The sequence below is a fragment of the Notolepis coatsorum genome, assembly GCF_963971535.1.
Source record: "Notolepis coatsorum genome assembly, chromosome: 14".
NCBI lineage: Eukaryota > Metazoa > Chordata > Actinopteri > Aulopiformes > Paralepididae > Notolepis > Notolepis coatsorum.
This window is the reverse complement of record NC_140178.1, coordinates 15,574,985-15,591,790: the sequence shown is the minus strand read 5'-3', so window position 1 is coordinate 15,591,790 and position 16,806 is coordinate 15,574,985. Positions and strand designations below refer to the sequence as shown.

The 16,806-nt window shown below is 40.7% G+C and overlaps 1 protein-coding gene across 2 annotated transcripts in view; it reads left to right on the top strand.

The window, feature by feature from the left end:
• The window catches only part of prkacaa (protein kinase, cAMP-dependent, catalytic, alpha-a), a 74,995-nt gene that overhangs the window by 39,485 nt on the left and 18,704 nt on the right, over positions 1–16,806 (top strand). For both annotated transcript variants that reach the window (XM_084329880.1, XM_084329879.1), the window contains exons 2-8: positions 5,936–5,997; positions 8,053–8,181; positions 9,233–9,331; positions 13,703–13,785; positions 14,125–14,251; positions 14,890–14,985; positions 16,192–16,314. In XM_084329880.1, coding sequence (XP_084186006.1) covers positions 5,936–5,997; positions 8,053–8,181; positions 9,233–9,331; positions 13,703–13,785; positions 14,125–14,251; positions 14,890–14,985; positions 16,192–16,314 — 719 coding nt within the window. The remainder of the gene's footprint in view (positions 1–5,935; positions 5,998–8,052; positions 8,182–9,232; positions 9,332–13,702; positions 13,786–14,124; positions 14,252–14,889; positions 14,986–16,191; positions 16,315–16,806) is intronic.

The window sequence follows — 16,806 nt, the reverse complement described above, 5'->3', positions numbered from 1 at the left end:
CTAGGCTATGTGGCTAATATACTAATGCTTGGCTAGGCCACGTGGCTAATATACTAATGCTTGGCTAGGCTATGTGACTGACTATACTATACTAATGTCTGGCTAATATGACTACTATACTAATGCTTGGTTATGTGGCTAATATACTAATGCTTGGCTAGGCTATGTATGTGGCTATTATACATAATGGTTGGCTAGGCTATGTGGCTACTAGTGGTAAGGGAAAATATTGATACGTAGTAGTATCGCGATACTTTGCGTGGTGATACTGTATCGATACAGGGACGCCAAGTATCGATGTTTAATTTATTTATTTTATAAAAAAAATGTTTTATAGGAAGTTGCATTGTTCATTTCAATACCTGTAATAGTACAGTAGTCCACACACATGCACACGTGTGCATTCAGTTAAGTTGGAATATGACTGTAATACAAACGGTTCAGTTTGTCAGGTATACATGCAACACAGATTAGTGTTTACATCTGTCTGCTTGAGAAAATACCATGTTCTGCAATATAAATTATGAACAGACTGAACTTTATTTTATTAGATAAAACATGTTGACAAAGTTTTACTTTGCAGTTGAAAAAAGGTAATAAATCGCAATATTAATTTTGCAATACTCAGCATATCGCAATATATTTAGTATCGCAATACTATCGTATCGTGACTCAAGTATCGTGATAGTATCGTATCGTGAGGCCTCTGGTGATTCCCACCCCTAGTGGCTACTATACTAATGCTTGGCTAGGCTATGTGGCTACTATACTAATGCTTGGCTAGGCTATGTGGCTACTATACTAATGCTTGGCTAGGCTATGTGGCTACTATACTAATGCTTGGCTATGTCACTATACTAATGTCTGGTAGTGGCTATGACTACTATACTAATGCTTGGCCAGGCTATGTGGCATTAAAGCGTTCCGTCTTGAGACGGATTTCCGTCTATTTGATTATATTTATATAATATTTTGATTTATATATATATAATTTTTTTTTTTTAATATAAAGTTTGCCAATAGGGATGTATCAGTAGTATTGGCAGTGGTAGTAGTCGTAATAGTAATCCAGTCTATTTTTTTCCCTTCTAAAAAATAAACTAGTTCAACACAGGTAACTACTTTTGCTTAATTTCTTTGATGGCTCAAATGTATGCTCATAGATCATCATAGATCTAGCCTCTTAATTTTGCTCTCAAAGTGCACCAGATTGATGCATTTAACTTTAACACTTAAAAAAAAAATCCGCGGGGGCATGCCCCCAGACCCCCCTAGAGGGGCAGAGGTTCACCCACCACCACAGTCTCACTAAATCCTGTGGGAAACACTGAGGATTCACATTTGTTTACGGCTGTGGGTAGGGCGTTCCACCTTGTTGTGGCATAATTGCGAACCGTGTTTAGTCCCTTGTTTGTATGATAACAAGCCTTTTAGTTCATGGTTCAAAGTAATGGGAAAAGGGTGCTAGCTCGCCATCAATCAGAAGCTAGCCACAAGACTTGCATTCACGCTCTCCAGCACACAGCATCCCTGCCTGGCACAACAACCACAACAGTAGGGTCTATAGTCACAGTCAGGACAGTATGCTCGACTACTAGTAGGCTCCCTTAAAACGCTAACGCTATTAAAAAAAATACAGTGGAGGTTAAAATAAGAATGGACTTGGCCTGAAAAAAAGCAGTCAGGGGATTTTCTTTTGCTTTAATCCCTACTATACTAATGCTTGACTAGGCTATGTGGCTAATATACTAATGCTTGGCTATGTGGCTACTATACTAATGTCTGGCTATTACTACTATACTAATGCTTGGCCAGGCTATGTGGCTACTAGTGTGACCACCTTTTTAGGAGAGGTTGGGGGAAAGATATCATGTTGATCCGAGAAACCTTTGCTCTGAAGTTATTAAAGGGCATCTAGAGCGGTATGAGAAGGAAGCGACGAGTGCTGTTGAAAACACTTAGTAGTGTTCAAAACCTATAACCCATAGGTAATCCTTCTATATACCGTAATTCCTCTAATAGTAACCGGGTCTCAAATACAAGCCGGGTCTCTATTAATGGCCGGGTGCGCTCTTGAGCTAAGCAATTATAAGCCGGCCTCCTAATACAAGCCGGGTTACTAATATACTGAGCTGCATACTGAGCTAGTTACTTGATTTCACTTTGAAAACGTTGAAATGACCAGTGACCACCTGTAATTGCACTGTTTACTATTTCATACAGTACTTGGTTTCAATAAACCAGTACATTTTACTGGGTTCAAACTGACACAAAATTTTGATTTATTCATTATGATCCGTTTGAAAATTTTAAATATAGGCCTCCCTCTTATACAGGCCTCCTCCTAATACAAGCCTGGTACCCGCTACAGTTGAAGCAAATACAAGCCGGGGTTACTATTAGAGGAATTACGGTACCTACTTATACACCTGCATATAACCCATATAACTCTGTATGATAGCATGTACAATATTGCTGTATATACCATATAAAATATATATATATTTGTACCGTATATATCCACATCTACATCTGTCTGTACATGCCTGCATATAACCCTTGTTACATATTATCTGTCAATACTAAATCTATCTGTACATATATTTTTTAAATATCAGGTCGATCTGAGAAACATTTGCTCCCAAGTTATTAGGGGTGTAACGGTACACAAACCACGGTACGGTACGTACCTCGGTTTTAAAGTCAAGGTTCGGTACAGGTTTTCGGTATAGTGGGGGAAACTTTGGCTTTCCATGTTCCACTCAGGGGTGATGTAGTGTGCAGTAACTAATTGTACTTGTAGGGCTGTCAAAAATAAATAATCTTTTTTAAACAGCCCCCGGTGGGCGGTCGTTAGTGGTTAACATACCGTTGTATACGTTCGGTACACAGCCGTTCGGTACGGTACACACTGAAACGGTTTGGTACGAAGACGTGTACCTTTACACCCCTACAAGTTATTAAAGAGCGTCTATCGGAAGCAAGCGATGAGTGCTTTTGAAAACACTATTAGCCGGGTCCAAAACATAAAGATGTAGCCAAGTTGGGCTAGCCGTCTAACCCTACTTTGTGGAATACACTGCTGCGGTATTGATCTGTTTATCCGCTCGCACACTATCATGGACGGAGCAGAAACGCTTGAGCCTGGAGCCCTAGTTCATTCTGCTCCAACAGCCGCTGAACTCAAACCAGTGCAGCTTCGATCGCTGCCGCGGTGATCGACGGCAAGATCAATAATCAAAACGCTTCCATGTTTCGGTCTTCTTTTTTCTTTTTTACCGCTCCCCAAAAAATAGCCTACATCAGCAAAAGAAAGAAATGATAAACCCAAGGAAACTATAAAACGATGTTGATTGTAACGTATAATATAACTGACTCCTACAGGTCGGTCAGGGCGCCTGCAGCACAGCGAGGGAGGGAGATGGCGAGGGTAGTGTGACCTCCCACACGTTACACCTCACCAATGAGAGTCCACGCTGGCAGGTGAAAAGATGCTGCTGGCTGTCTCCTATGTCTCGGAGGAAGCATCCGATAGACTTCAGGGCTCCCTAGACCGACCAGTGGGGGGGCACATGCGAGCAACGACCAGGAAGGGGAGGGGGGAATTGGCATAACGACTAAATTGGGATGGGAGAAAAACACAGAAAAACAGGAGGAGAAAAAGTGGATAAAAAAAAAGAATATTAATAGAGGCTTCAATAGAACTGAGTCTGACACCAAAGTATGACACCAAGCAGAGCGTAGAACGCTGGTATTCTGACGTAGTGACCCTTCCTCCTTTTATAGTTTCCTTGACGCAAAGCTTCGATCGCTGGCTGCCATGGTGCTCGACGACAACATCAATATTCAAAATGCTGCTTCAACGTTTATTAAATTTTTTAGCACTACATCTGCAAAAGAAAGAATTTATAAAACAACATTCCATCCAATCCATATCTGTCTATCTGAAATGAATATATCTGCATATAATCCTTCTATATACCTACTTATACACCTGCATATAACCCATATAACTATGTATAACATGTACAATAATGCTGTATATACTCCCCCCCCCCTTTTTTTTTTACCGTATATATCTATTCACACCTGTCTGTACATACCTGCACATAATCCTTTTACATATCTGTAGATACTATATCTATATTCTGTACATATCCCTTACCTACTCTTACTAGTTATGCTGCTGACCAGTATAATTGACTACTACGGTACCATACTGTCTTTATACCTGTATTGTATCACTGTACATATTAATACTACAACTCTGTACATAAATCTGATTAGCACTACACTCACTAGTACACTACTCATTTATATATTTTATACCCAGTTTAATCGCCTGTACATTGTATATTACTATTTGCACTTGACTGTTACATTTGCACTCTGGTTAGACGCCAAACTTCTTTTCCTTGTACTGTACTTGTGCTGTATGATGACAAATTGACAATGAATTTGAATCTAATCGAATTCATTTTGAGAGTCTGCTCTTCTCAGACGAGGAAGTTTGGTCACAAGAACTTTCACTAAACCCCCCCCCCCCCCCCATAACTCTCGTCTCCCTGCCACATTGACTACTTTCAGAGTGGATTCCTTTCAGAGAGGACGGGGGGATAGCGTGACATTAGGCACCTCACTGTGTGATGGCCCTGGGCTCATTGCATTTCAAACCTCCGTTTCAACTCGTAAGACACTACTGACGGAGGTTTACCCTCATTTACAGCGACGACGAGCTTACAAAACAAATTACGCCGCTCACCAGCAGTTTCATACAGGCAGAATAAATACGAATAAACGTTAAGAAAAGTCAGCTGCCTAAGACGGTTACAAGTCGACGCACCGAGGTTGGAGATTGTACTTTTTTTTAAATGCAGCAAAAGAAGGAAGAAGCTTCAGCTTCAGAGTCAGTCAGAGGGCGTTCCAGGTGTTGGAAGCATCAAAGGAAAAAGCTGCTTTTTCCCAGGTTAGATTAGATATTACATTTATGGTAATTTGTGTTATTTTTGTGCCGTTGTGTTTTGCAGTTCTGCCCAGCCGCTTCCATTATTCACAGATAATTACTACTGAATCTTTGAACCCCCATAAATGGTATTCGGGAGAAACCTAGAGCCCAGTACAGTCCTGGCACCCCAGTACAGTCCTGGCACGGGACAGTGAGATGAAGGCAACCTGTTACGGGCTGCTCACACAAATATGTTGAATTCTCACATGCCGTAATCAATTAATCAATCGCAAGCAAATCAAGTTCACCTTCTCTTGTCAATCATGATATTGTATATTTATTTTGTGGTTCTTTATAACTACTAATTAATTATGTATGGTAGCATGTACAATAGTTGTATATAGTATACTGTATATGTACATTTTGATATTTATATTTACCGCATATATATATATACATTTCCATCTGACTATACCTGCATATAATCCTATATATACCTACTTATACACCTGCATATAACTCATATATATATATATATATATATATATATATATATATATATATATATATATATATATATATATCCCCACATCTGTCTCCTTTTTACATAATCTGTGTAGATGCTATATCTGTACATATACCTTACCTACTCTTACTAGTTTAGCTGCTGGCCAGTACGACTTCATACGACTATCATAGTGTCTTTATACCTGTACCACTGTACATATTAATACAACTATGTGTACATACATCTGCACTATTACTCAGTAGTACTAATTTATATATTTTATACCCAATTTAATCACCTGTATATTGTATATTACTATTGCACTTTACTGTTACATTTGCACTCTGGTTGGATGCCAAACTTCCTTTCATTGTACTGCATGTGTGCTGTATGGCACTGACGATACTTTTGAATCTAATCTATTATTATGAAAATGATGAACTCATTCTAATGAATTTGTACTTTTTTTTTTTTTATTACAGTGAAGGAGTTTCTTGCTAAAGCCAAAGAAGATTTCCTCAAGAAATGGGAGAACCCAGCCCAGGTGAGAGATGTTCCACTGTCTCATTTAGGCCCAGCTGCTGTTTCACATCGAGCCAAGCCATCCGCCCATTGTCAAGTCTACTCCCCTTCTCTTAAGAGGAGCGGCACTGCCCTCTGCTGGACTGCTGGGGAATTATTGTATTTAATTAAAAGTCTTTATTTATATTTTGTCGAGACGAGGAAGTATTAGCATTGTGTGATTCATATGAAGACAGTAACACTGATATGGATTATGGCAACAGTGTTGGCTTTTATAAATATATTTTATTTATGACTCTCACTTCCCACCACAGCCGAAACCTGCCCAATTTTCCTTTGTCGACTAAAAACACACTACTTCAATCAATATCTGAAAAGGAGAAAAGAACATACTAATAACCTTTGTACTGTCTTTTACTATCATGCACTCGGCTCCTAAGGAATCGACCTTGCCTATACTACTAGTACCTATCATGCTAATATGTCTATACTACTACTATGCACTCAAGACTGTAGCACTCAAGTTCGACACTGTTTGACGAACAACGTTACTGACCCTTAGCGGCCACAGTTGTACCCTTCCTGCTGACTCGTTGTACAGAACTTATAAGTCGCTTTGGATAAAAACGTCAGCTAAATGACTAAAGGTAAAACTGTACTAGAATATCCTGTGGACTAAAGTAGGTTTCATGCAAGGTTGCATGCTGTTGTTTGCATATAAAGCAATACATGGTCTGGCCGAGATCCTGCACCCCTACACCCCATTATGGTCTCTGAGGTCTGCTGACCAGCCCCTCCTTGTTGTCCCCAAATCCAGGCTAAAGAACAGGGGGGACTGTGCGTTTGTGGTTGCAGCCCCCAAACTCTGGAACCAGTTGCCCCCCGCAACATTAGGCTGGCCCCAATGCTCCCAATGTTTAAGTCCCATCTTAACCCTTTCACTGCCACACAACAATGGGTTAACCCTTTCACTACCACACTACAGAAGGTTAACCCTTTCACTACCACACCGTCTGTAGTGTGGTAGTGAAAGGTTAACCTTCCTGTGACAAAATGGCATCCAATGTAATCAAAAAAGTCAACCAACGAACTAGATTCTTGTACCGGATCTCCTCTCTGGTAAACAAGAGTACCCTGAAGCACTCATTCAAGGGTACTACGACTATGCTTGCACCTCATGGTACCAAAGCACCTCAAAGGCGCTAAAAACAAGATTACAAACATCTCAAAACAAACTGGTCAGACTACTGCTTGACCTTACTCCTAGAACCAACCTCACCCCTGCCCACTTTGACAACCTAAGATGGCTTAGAGTAGACGACAGAGTACAGCAACTTGCAATGGGCCTGGTCTACAAGATACACTACACGACTAAGGTACCCATGTACATGTCAAAATACTTCCCAAAGGTCAGTGAATACCACAACCACAACACCAGAGGGAGCTCCACAAATCATGTTAAACCCAGATTCGGCTCAAACAAGGGACTAAACACGTTTAGCAATTATGCCCCCCCACCCAACCACCTCCAATGTACAGTTTCCCCACCCCACCCCACCTACCCAACCTCCTCCAATGTACAGTTTCTTCCCCCTCAAATGTATATACTCTCTTTTTTTAGACCCTTTTTGTATCACAAACAGTACTGTATTTGTAGATCTGGTATGTCATAAATGTCTAGATGTAGCAGTACTGTCTATCTGTATGTCATGTATGTCATATATGTTATGAATTTAAAATGGGGGACCCTGATGTAAACAAGACGAAACTCTTTCTCTGGTCTGCATCCCCTTAACATCAAATCAATTCAATCAATCTGTAGTGTGGTAGTGAAAGGGTTAAAACATCTGTTCTCCCTAGCATTGCAAGAAATGTACAGGCTGCTGCCGTAATTTGTTTGTAGTTCTGTGTGCATTGTATTGTGTTTAGTCTGTGTTTTCTTTTACTATATTATTGATTGATTGTGAAGCACTTTGGTCAACCTTGTTGTTTTTTAAACATGCTATATAAATAAAGTTGGATTGGATTAGTTGTGGGAATGTTTTCCTCCATGCTGACGTGCTCTATCGCCCTCCAGCAAAATGCAGGATTGGACCACTTCGACCGTCTGAAAACCCTGGGCACTGGCTCGTTCGGTCGAGTCATGCTGGTCAAGCACAAGGAGACGGGACAACATTTTGCTATGAAAATACTTGACAAACAGAAGGTGAGCCACAAATATTGAGAAACCTTTGGAAAAAAAGGATGCCACTCGCTCTTTACATGTGTTTTTAATTTAAGTGCTTGAGTGTCTAGAAAAGCACTATATACGGTAAATGCAATGATTATTAATTCATTCATGTTTTCCCATGACTTGTTTATTTTCTTAATTTTTACTTTTATTCAGGCAGGTCAGTTAAGAACAAATTCTTATTTACAATGATGGCCTGGCGAGAGGACAAAAGGGCCTCTCGAAGGGTAACAGGGAAAGGGGACAATAAAATAAAATAGAAAAGAGACAGACCATACATACAGAGGTAAGGGAGATAATAAACACACCCCAAACAAGCAACCAAATACAATTACTGAACAGACCGCACATGTAGAAACTGTTGTAATTCCTGCACCGTTAACCTGATTTGGATGTAAATACCCTAAAATTAAAGCTGAAAGTCTGCAAAGTCAATGAATGAAAATTGTTTAATTTCAAATCCATTGTGGTGGTGTACAGAGCCAGAATTGTGAAAATTGTGTCTGATTGTATATTATAAAGGTAATTTGAATGTAAAAGCTCCGACATGGAAGGCCATAAATATTCAATAGAACAGCTCCAGCCTTTCTTGTCTTGTTGAGTTTTGTAAACGGGAATCTAGTTTTGGGAGAGAGTTGTCGGGCTGTCTGAGGAAGAACATTATGTATTATGTGTGTGAAGTGAACTCTGACCAGCCGCTTTGTTACGCGTCATTGGTTAAAATAAGCTCTTATCCTGATCCCCGCAAGGGGATATTTTATAGTGATTTTATATTTTTTTATTATATATTCAGAGTTAATTATATTGTTTTACACGGTTTATTCTTTCTAATATGTTTATATTCAGAGTTAATATATATTTTCACACCATTTATTTTATATTCAGATCTAATCTTATTGCCTATATTTATGTCTTTCGTTCTACTATTACCCTGCCCATACATGTACCTCCCCTCCCCCATGCTGATATGACACCCGAATATCTCATCTCATCTCACCTTACCTTATCTTACCTTACCTTATCTTAGGTGGTGAAGCTGAAGCAGATAGAACACACACTGAATGAGAAACGCATCCTGCAAGCAGTCAGCTTTCCCTTCCTGGTGCGATTGGATTACTCTTTCAAGGTGTGTAGTGAATCTAAAGCCGCTGTATGTGAATTAATGAATGAATCATGAATGGTTTATTTCGACCAATACAAATAATCAAGAAATAACAATGTAAAAGAAATTATAATAATAAAATACAAAGATAATTTGCTGTGAAAATTGTTTAAATAAAGTAAGAATATATAGATACGAAAAATAATAAACAACAGTGTCTTGTCCGAAAAGGAATGGGAAGAAGCAATTCGCTGATCAGGTCCTGCCCCCTTATTGCAATAATATAAACCCTTAACAATTTGTTCAAACACAGTGTTCAATTGTCTTCCAGCTAAATCTGCAGACAAAATCACTTGTCCATCGATCAAGTTAATTTATAATCATTACCGTTAACCCTTTATTCGCCAATGACGTGTTACCACGTCATTCTCCGCCATGCGTAATCTGCCAATGACGCCGTAAGGCGTCTTTGAGATCAATATTTCAAAAATCTGTCATGTCAATCATATTTCACCCACGGAGACTTGAGATCTCCTGTTGATCTCCTCTCAACTCTCCAACGGTTCAAGAGCGCCATCTGGTGGCCGATCGGCGGATCGCCCAAACAGGAAATGAGCGGCAGGAAGTGGTGCTCATCTATATTCGGTCCGGCCACTCGCTATCGCTCGCGGGACTCGAGCTCGACACACTGGATAGCGATCCGTTGCCAATAACTCGATAAACAACATGATTTGGACGTATATATTATTATACAACCTGGAAATGGATCGCATATATCAACATCCCATAATCGCGAACTTTCTGCTCCACGCTGACCACCCAACGGTCAGAGGAAGCTGCGGTAAGTTTCAGCGTGTTTGCTTATTATGATCCATATAAACTGCTGTGATCTATGTATCGCCCATACTACATAAATTATTTAACGTCGGCCACGGATTTATAAACCCCCCCTCCGGTCACCAGCAGATTAGGACGTTTAGGACCTTGTACAATTGAACATTTTTATCTGACGTCAATCGGTATCAAACTACATTTGGTGATGTAATATATGTATTTATGGCTATAAATCACGTTCTGCAGAATGCTGCAGAAAACGATAAAAACATATTTATACTTTAGACCGTATTTTAGTATGAATATGTGAATGAAAAAGTAGAACGTTGCTACATCCTAAACGATAGATACTTGACGTTGAATGGGCCATAGTGATGTCAATTTAGCAATACAATTTAAAAAGTTATAGCCCTGCAAAGAAGGGGAACATCTCCATAGACTTACAGTACTGGCAGACAGTGGATTAAGATCAGAATAATCCCTGGCAGATAAAGGGTTAATAAATGATGAGTTATTTTACAATCAATTGGCTACTGTCCATCCAATATCTTATATGCTGATTAGATCAGAACAAGAACTGTAACAAACGAAAACAAGACAAGTCAATCATTTCAACTGAACCTTTCTAGAATCGCTCTTTTGTATTTCATTTTGAACGGTATGGGAAAAAACATGTAAAGCCGCTGCATGTTTCAAGATTCAAGAGTTTTATTTGTCACATACATACACGAGACATGTAGTGAAATGAAGGTGGCCATGCCCGCCTCGATTGTGCAAAAATACAAATAAAATAGAATAGATAATAAAATGGAATAGACATGATAAAAAGTAATAAGAATAAAATACAATGCTAAGCTTAAGAATAAAGATAATGAGTACTATATACAATAATATACAAATATACAGTTGTGTTTTTCCCAGATTGTAAGACACATGCTCCTCACTTCTACATGATAAGTAGTGACGAATTGACGAGTTCTAGGAATGTGATGCATGCTGCCCCTTCAGCGGGCGAGAGCTCGCGAACGCGAATCTACCAGGCATGCAGCCGTCCCTGTGGAGGTTATAAGAAAGCGTACCAGGCAATGTGGGACAACTGTGGAAAAACAAAAGGCAATGCACATTACACACCGGTGATTGATGTTATTGGTCTACTGTAGCCGGGGTGGCCAAACCTTTCCACAAGGACGGCCAAGGGCAGAAGTGGAACAGGGGTTGTGGGCCGTGGGCGAGGCTCAAGCTTAAGTGCCTCCCGTCGTTCCAGGGGGTGGTTTAAAAATAGGACCGGGGAGCATGTAAATTCATTTTGGGAAGAGACTTGAATATTTTTTTATATAAAAAAAGTAAACATAACGTTACAATGAACGGCGATGAAAATGAAATTGACTGCATGCTTTGTGTAGCACACGGTTCTTATAAAACCCTCCTTGTCAACACACACACATAGTCGAGAGGGAGTGACGGAGAGAGGAGAAGCACTGAATCGGCTGTGTTTTTTGTGTGTATAAGTGATGACATTGGACGCCTCCTCCAATCTACACGCCTCAAGTTTTTGAAGTGACGCTTTTTCAGGCGCTCTCGGTTGAAAAGGTTTCAACTTTAGCCTTGGAGCGCATCGACGTAAATGCCAATCAAATCAACCGAGGGGATGGATTACAAATCTGAGGCGTCGACAGCAAAACAAACCAATCGATAATGGAGGAGAAGCTAATTTTGCAGTTTCCAACCAACCTTGTTTGTACGACCAGGTCTTATCACAATTGAGATATGAACGGCAATGCCTGGCGGGCTGTGATGAGTAGTAATGTATCTAACTTGTGTAACGTTAGCAATGGTAATCGGTGGTATCTCTCATTGCTCCCTTCGATTACACCGCCGTGCCTCACATTTGAGCGCAAGTATAAGGCGTCCAATGTGATCACAGCCTTAGGTATGTCTGTGCGTTCATTCTCCCCTGTTATACAAGGAGATTGTCCGACAGTAATCCATGTTGTTTCCTTGACATGAGATGATGAAGCCAAGATGTTGACGTGATCAATGGGGGAAATGTTATAAAAGCTACAGGTGACCAAGTAGGCGACACCTCGAAGCAGAGCAGTCATCCCTAATGAAACGTCTGTATATTTAGGTGAATGGATTGAGAGACACTGCTTCAATCTCGGTGTCAGGAACATGCCCAGGCGTGTTCGCCTAGTTATGACTGCTATCATTATGATAAGAAAGGGTCATTCCATCAACAAATAACATGACTGGAACGCAAGATATATAGGCGGTGAAAGATATATATATATGAGAGAGCGAGGGATATAGGCAGTGATCACATTAAGCAAAAATCCTTCTTGGGTAATGAAAATGGGTAAAAAAGAAAAAAAGCCTCTGGACTCTGTAGATCTTTCTGTCTTTAGATTGATCACTGGTGACAGTTATGGAACCATCATTGTATCCTATATGATAAGGTTGGTTGGTCCTCTCTGGCAGAGAGACGTGACTTGCATTAGGCACCCTACATCACCTCATTGCTGGATTGGAGCTCTGGACCATATCATACTCACTCTGGTGATTGGCTTTTACGCTTACGGTTCCTAGAGTTTGCACTGAATTAGGGAAATCTGCTTTTAGCTTCTGTGCCCCAGAAACATGGAATGCTTTGCAATGCACTTTAAAACCCAATTCATTAGTATCTATTGGTCAGTTTAAATCAAACTGCAAATAGCTAAACAATTCACCACAGTCTGCAGTTGTTTTTAATGAATTTAATTGACTGACTTTCTGTTTCTATATTGTTTTCTTTTTATTTTGTATTTATTATGTGTTGTATTTCTCAACGTCATTGTAAATTAGAGCTTGCTCTCAATGATCCTTCGAGATGTCAGAAGAAATAACAGAATTTGAGGGGGGGGGGGGGGGTTTGATGAGGCCCTACCTACATTGGATTGTCTTTACTAACTTAAATGGACTAGTGTGCGCTGTTCTGTATTATCTAGGAAAATACAAATCTGATCGGGACTCTGTATCGGCATATACTCAATATCATGCCAGTAGCCATCAGGCTCCACAACCACGGGCACAGACTGCTTCCAATTGCTGGAGAACTAACGGCTGGTGAACTTGAGAACTGAGGACTATCTTAATAATAAACACTGTGCGGACTCTGGTGCGGTGTGTTACTACGTTTTGTCGTTTTGGACCATGTATACCACCATCGCTATTACTACTGTCCGATTGAATCCGGCAACTCACTACATAGATCTTAGATTCAAATGTATTGTCACCATACAGCACAAGTACAGTACAACGCAAAAGAGGTTTGGCATCCAACCAGAGTGCAAATGTAACGGTAAAGTGTAATAGTGATATACAATGTACAGGTGATTAAACTGGATATAAAATATGCAAGGTGACGTTGAACTGTGATTGGCCGCCTGGGCCATGTATGCGTTAGCAAGTCCGAAAATGGCCCCCTAGTGTTTCGTACTGCAACCCACACGTTGGAACTGACAGTACAGGTCGGGCCCGTCAGCTTGATGTAAACGTGGCCAACATGTCCTCTTCTCTCTACAGGACAACACTAATCTCTATATGATAATGGAGTATGTTCCTGGGGGGGAGATGTTCTCACACTTGAGGAGAATTGGTCGATTCAGGTAAGTGATCTCCTAGTAAAAACCCAACCCAAGTAACAATAAACAAAACTTGTGAGTCGCTTTGGATAAAAGTCAGCTCAAATCTGAATATATTTCTTTATTTAATTTGTATTTGTTTATATATTTCTAATGTCTATTTTCTTGATTTTAATATTTTATAAATGTATATGCTTTTGTTTATAAAAATCCATAAAAATAATATTGAAAAAATAATAACAAAAAAAGATATTATTTATACAATATATATATATATGTAAGTATTTCCATGCATAGCTCCGTGTTGTACAGGTTGACTGTAAATAGTGTGGTCTGGTCCTGACCCGCTGACCTCTATTGCAGTGAACCACACGCCCGCTTTTACGCGGCCCAGATTGTACTGACCTTTGAATACCTTCACTCGCTGGATCTCATCTACCGAGACTTGAAGCCGGAGAACCTGCTCATCGACAATCAGGGCTACATACAGGTAAAGGGTCGCCAGGTTCTCAGCAGACAGACGGAAAGGGACTTCTCTTATATCTGGGACTTTTTTTTGTGCCCCCATTAACAATTGTTTGGGGTTAAATTCTCAAATGTAAGAATTTGTATATAATTACATTTTCTGAACTTAATTTCTTTCCCCCAAGCCCTGTCACTCTCCTACCCTGAGTAGACACCAGTCATCACGTACCTCTTCACCTTTAGCCTTTTAATACACTCTGCCACTTGGACTCAATATATCCACACTACTACGATTATTGTACTGTAAACGAGAGCTATTTTATTGCACTGCACTATTGCACTAATTTATTCTGTCTATTCTATGCAGATTTTATGTATTTTTATGATTATTGCACTGTAAATGAGAGCTATTTTATCACACTGCTTTTATTCTGTATTTTATCTCTGTAGTTTATGCATTGCTTTTATTCTGCCAATTGTATGCATATTTTATGCCCATGTCTAATTTATGTCTACATTACTGCTGTGAAGCACGTTGGGCTGCAAATAATTCTTGTATGAAAGGTGCTATGCGAATAACGTTTATTATTATTTGGTAGAGTTTAGTATTGAGCTCTCGTAGTGTATGGCAAGCGTTAAGGATTCCTTCTACTTGTGTTTTAGGTAACAGATTTTGGATTTGCCAAGAGAGTGAAGGGTCGCACCTGGACGCTGTGCGGCACCCCGGAGTACCTGGCTCCGGAGATCATCCTTAGCAAAGTGAGTGATCAACAGCACTAATCATCCTTGGCAAAGTGAGTGGTCAACAGCACTAATCATCCTTAGCAAAGTGAGTGGTCAACAGCACTAATCATCCTTATTAAAGTGAGTGGTCAACAGCACTAATCATCCTTATCAAAGTGAGTGGTCAACAGCACTAATCATCCTTATCAAAGTGAGTGGTCAACAGCACTAATCATCCTTAGCAAAGTGAGTGGTCGACAGCACTAATCATCCTTATAAAAGTAAGTGGTCAACAGCACTAATCATCCTTATCAAAGTGAGTGGTCAACAGCACTAATCATCCTTAGCAAAGTGAGTGGTCAACAGCACTAAACAACCAAATAAAATGGTATGTAATATATGAAGCAGAACAGACTCATATAGGGGTGCGGCTGGCTAGCGCAGTGGACTAAGCACTCGCCTACCACCGCAGAGACTCTGGGATCGAGACTAAGACTATAGACTAAATCAGGGCGGCTAAGTGGCGCAGTGGGCAAGGCGCTCGCCACTAACGCAGGAGATGCTGGGTTCGAGCCCAGCTCTCGGCGTTGTTACCGGTTTGGCCGGCCGTCATACTACCGGTAATACAATTGGCAGTATTAGAGGGTGGGAAAGCCGGTGGGTGGGGATTGGACATTGTGGACAGCGACTCCTACAGGTCGGTTGGTGCGCCTGTACAGCAGAATCAGGAAGTATCAGGGTCAGCGTGAGCCTCCCACGCGCTACTCCTCGCCACAGAGAGAGTGCGCTGTTCAGGTGAAAAGATGCGATAGCTGCCTCCTTGTGTACCGGAGGGGACACGTGATGCAAGGCTTGGTCCTCACTGCAGCCGACCAGTGGGAGGCATAGTCTAGCAACGTTTGAGACAGGGGAGGGGAGAATTGAAGGGAGAATTGGCGAGGCGAAATTGGGATGGGAGAAAAATAGAAAATAAGGAGAAAAAGTGGATTAAAAAAATAAGACTATAGACTAAATCCATCATTTGTATGACATTTATAATAAAAACATTTTTAAAGACTTCATACGTTATCCATATCACCTCATTACAGCCGGGTATCAACCCGACAGCAACGGTTCAATCTGCTGTTTGCCGACCATAGGCACTTTGTGATGTTGGTGAGTTATTGATGGTGACTGGTGCCTGACCTCCCTCTCTTAACCCCTCCTCCTCCTCCTCCGTCCCGTCTCCGTCTCTTCTTCTAGGGTTATAATAAAGCAGTGGACTGGTGGGCGCTGGGAGTGCTGATTTATGAGATGGCTGCTGGCTACCCCCCCTTCTTCGCTGACCAGCCCATTCAGATCTACGAGAAGATTGTATCAGGGAAGGTGAGTGTGAAGTGTGGTGAAGGTGAGCCTCCCCTCGACAACAGAAATCCCCTGACAGTTCCTAGGTGATGATATAGATATATGATCAGATTATATGTTGTTAAAGGCACCATCAGTATTATGGCTTCTCAGGGCTTCCCCCAGGATTTTCAAACGAGACTGTGCCGAGTCGCAACCCCCCGGGAGGCAAATAAATTAATTTTAAAAAGCCATTTTCTGTCATTTCCTGCAACTTAAAAACATAATTTCAATAAAATGGCAAATATAAATGGTAAATGGCTGCATTTATATAGCGCTTTTATCCAAATCGCTTTACAATGTGTTCTTCACATTTTACCCATTCACTCACACATTCGCACACCGATGGCAGAGGCCGCAACCATGCAAGGTGCCGACCTGCACATCGGGAGCAATTGGGGAATCGAACTGGGAACCTCCGGATTACCAGGCGACTGCTCTACCTCCTGATTTTATTTTGTAAATAAAAATATA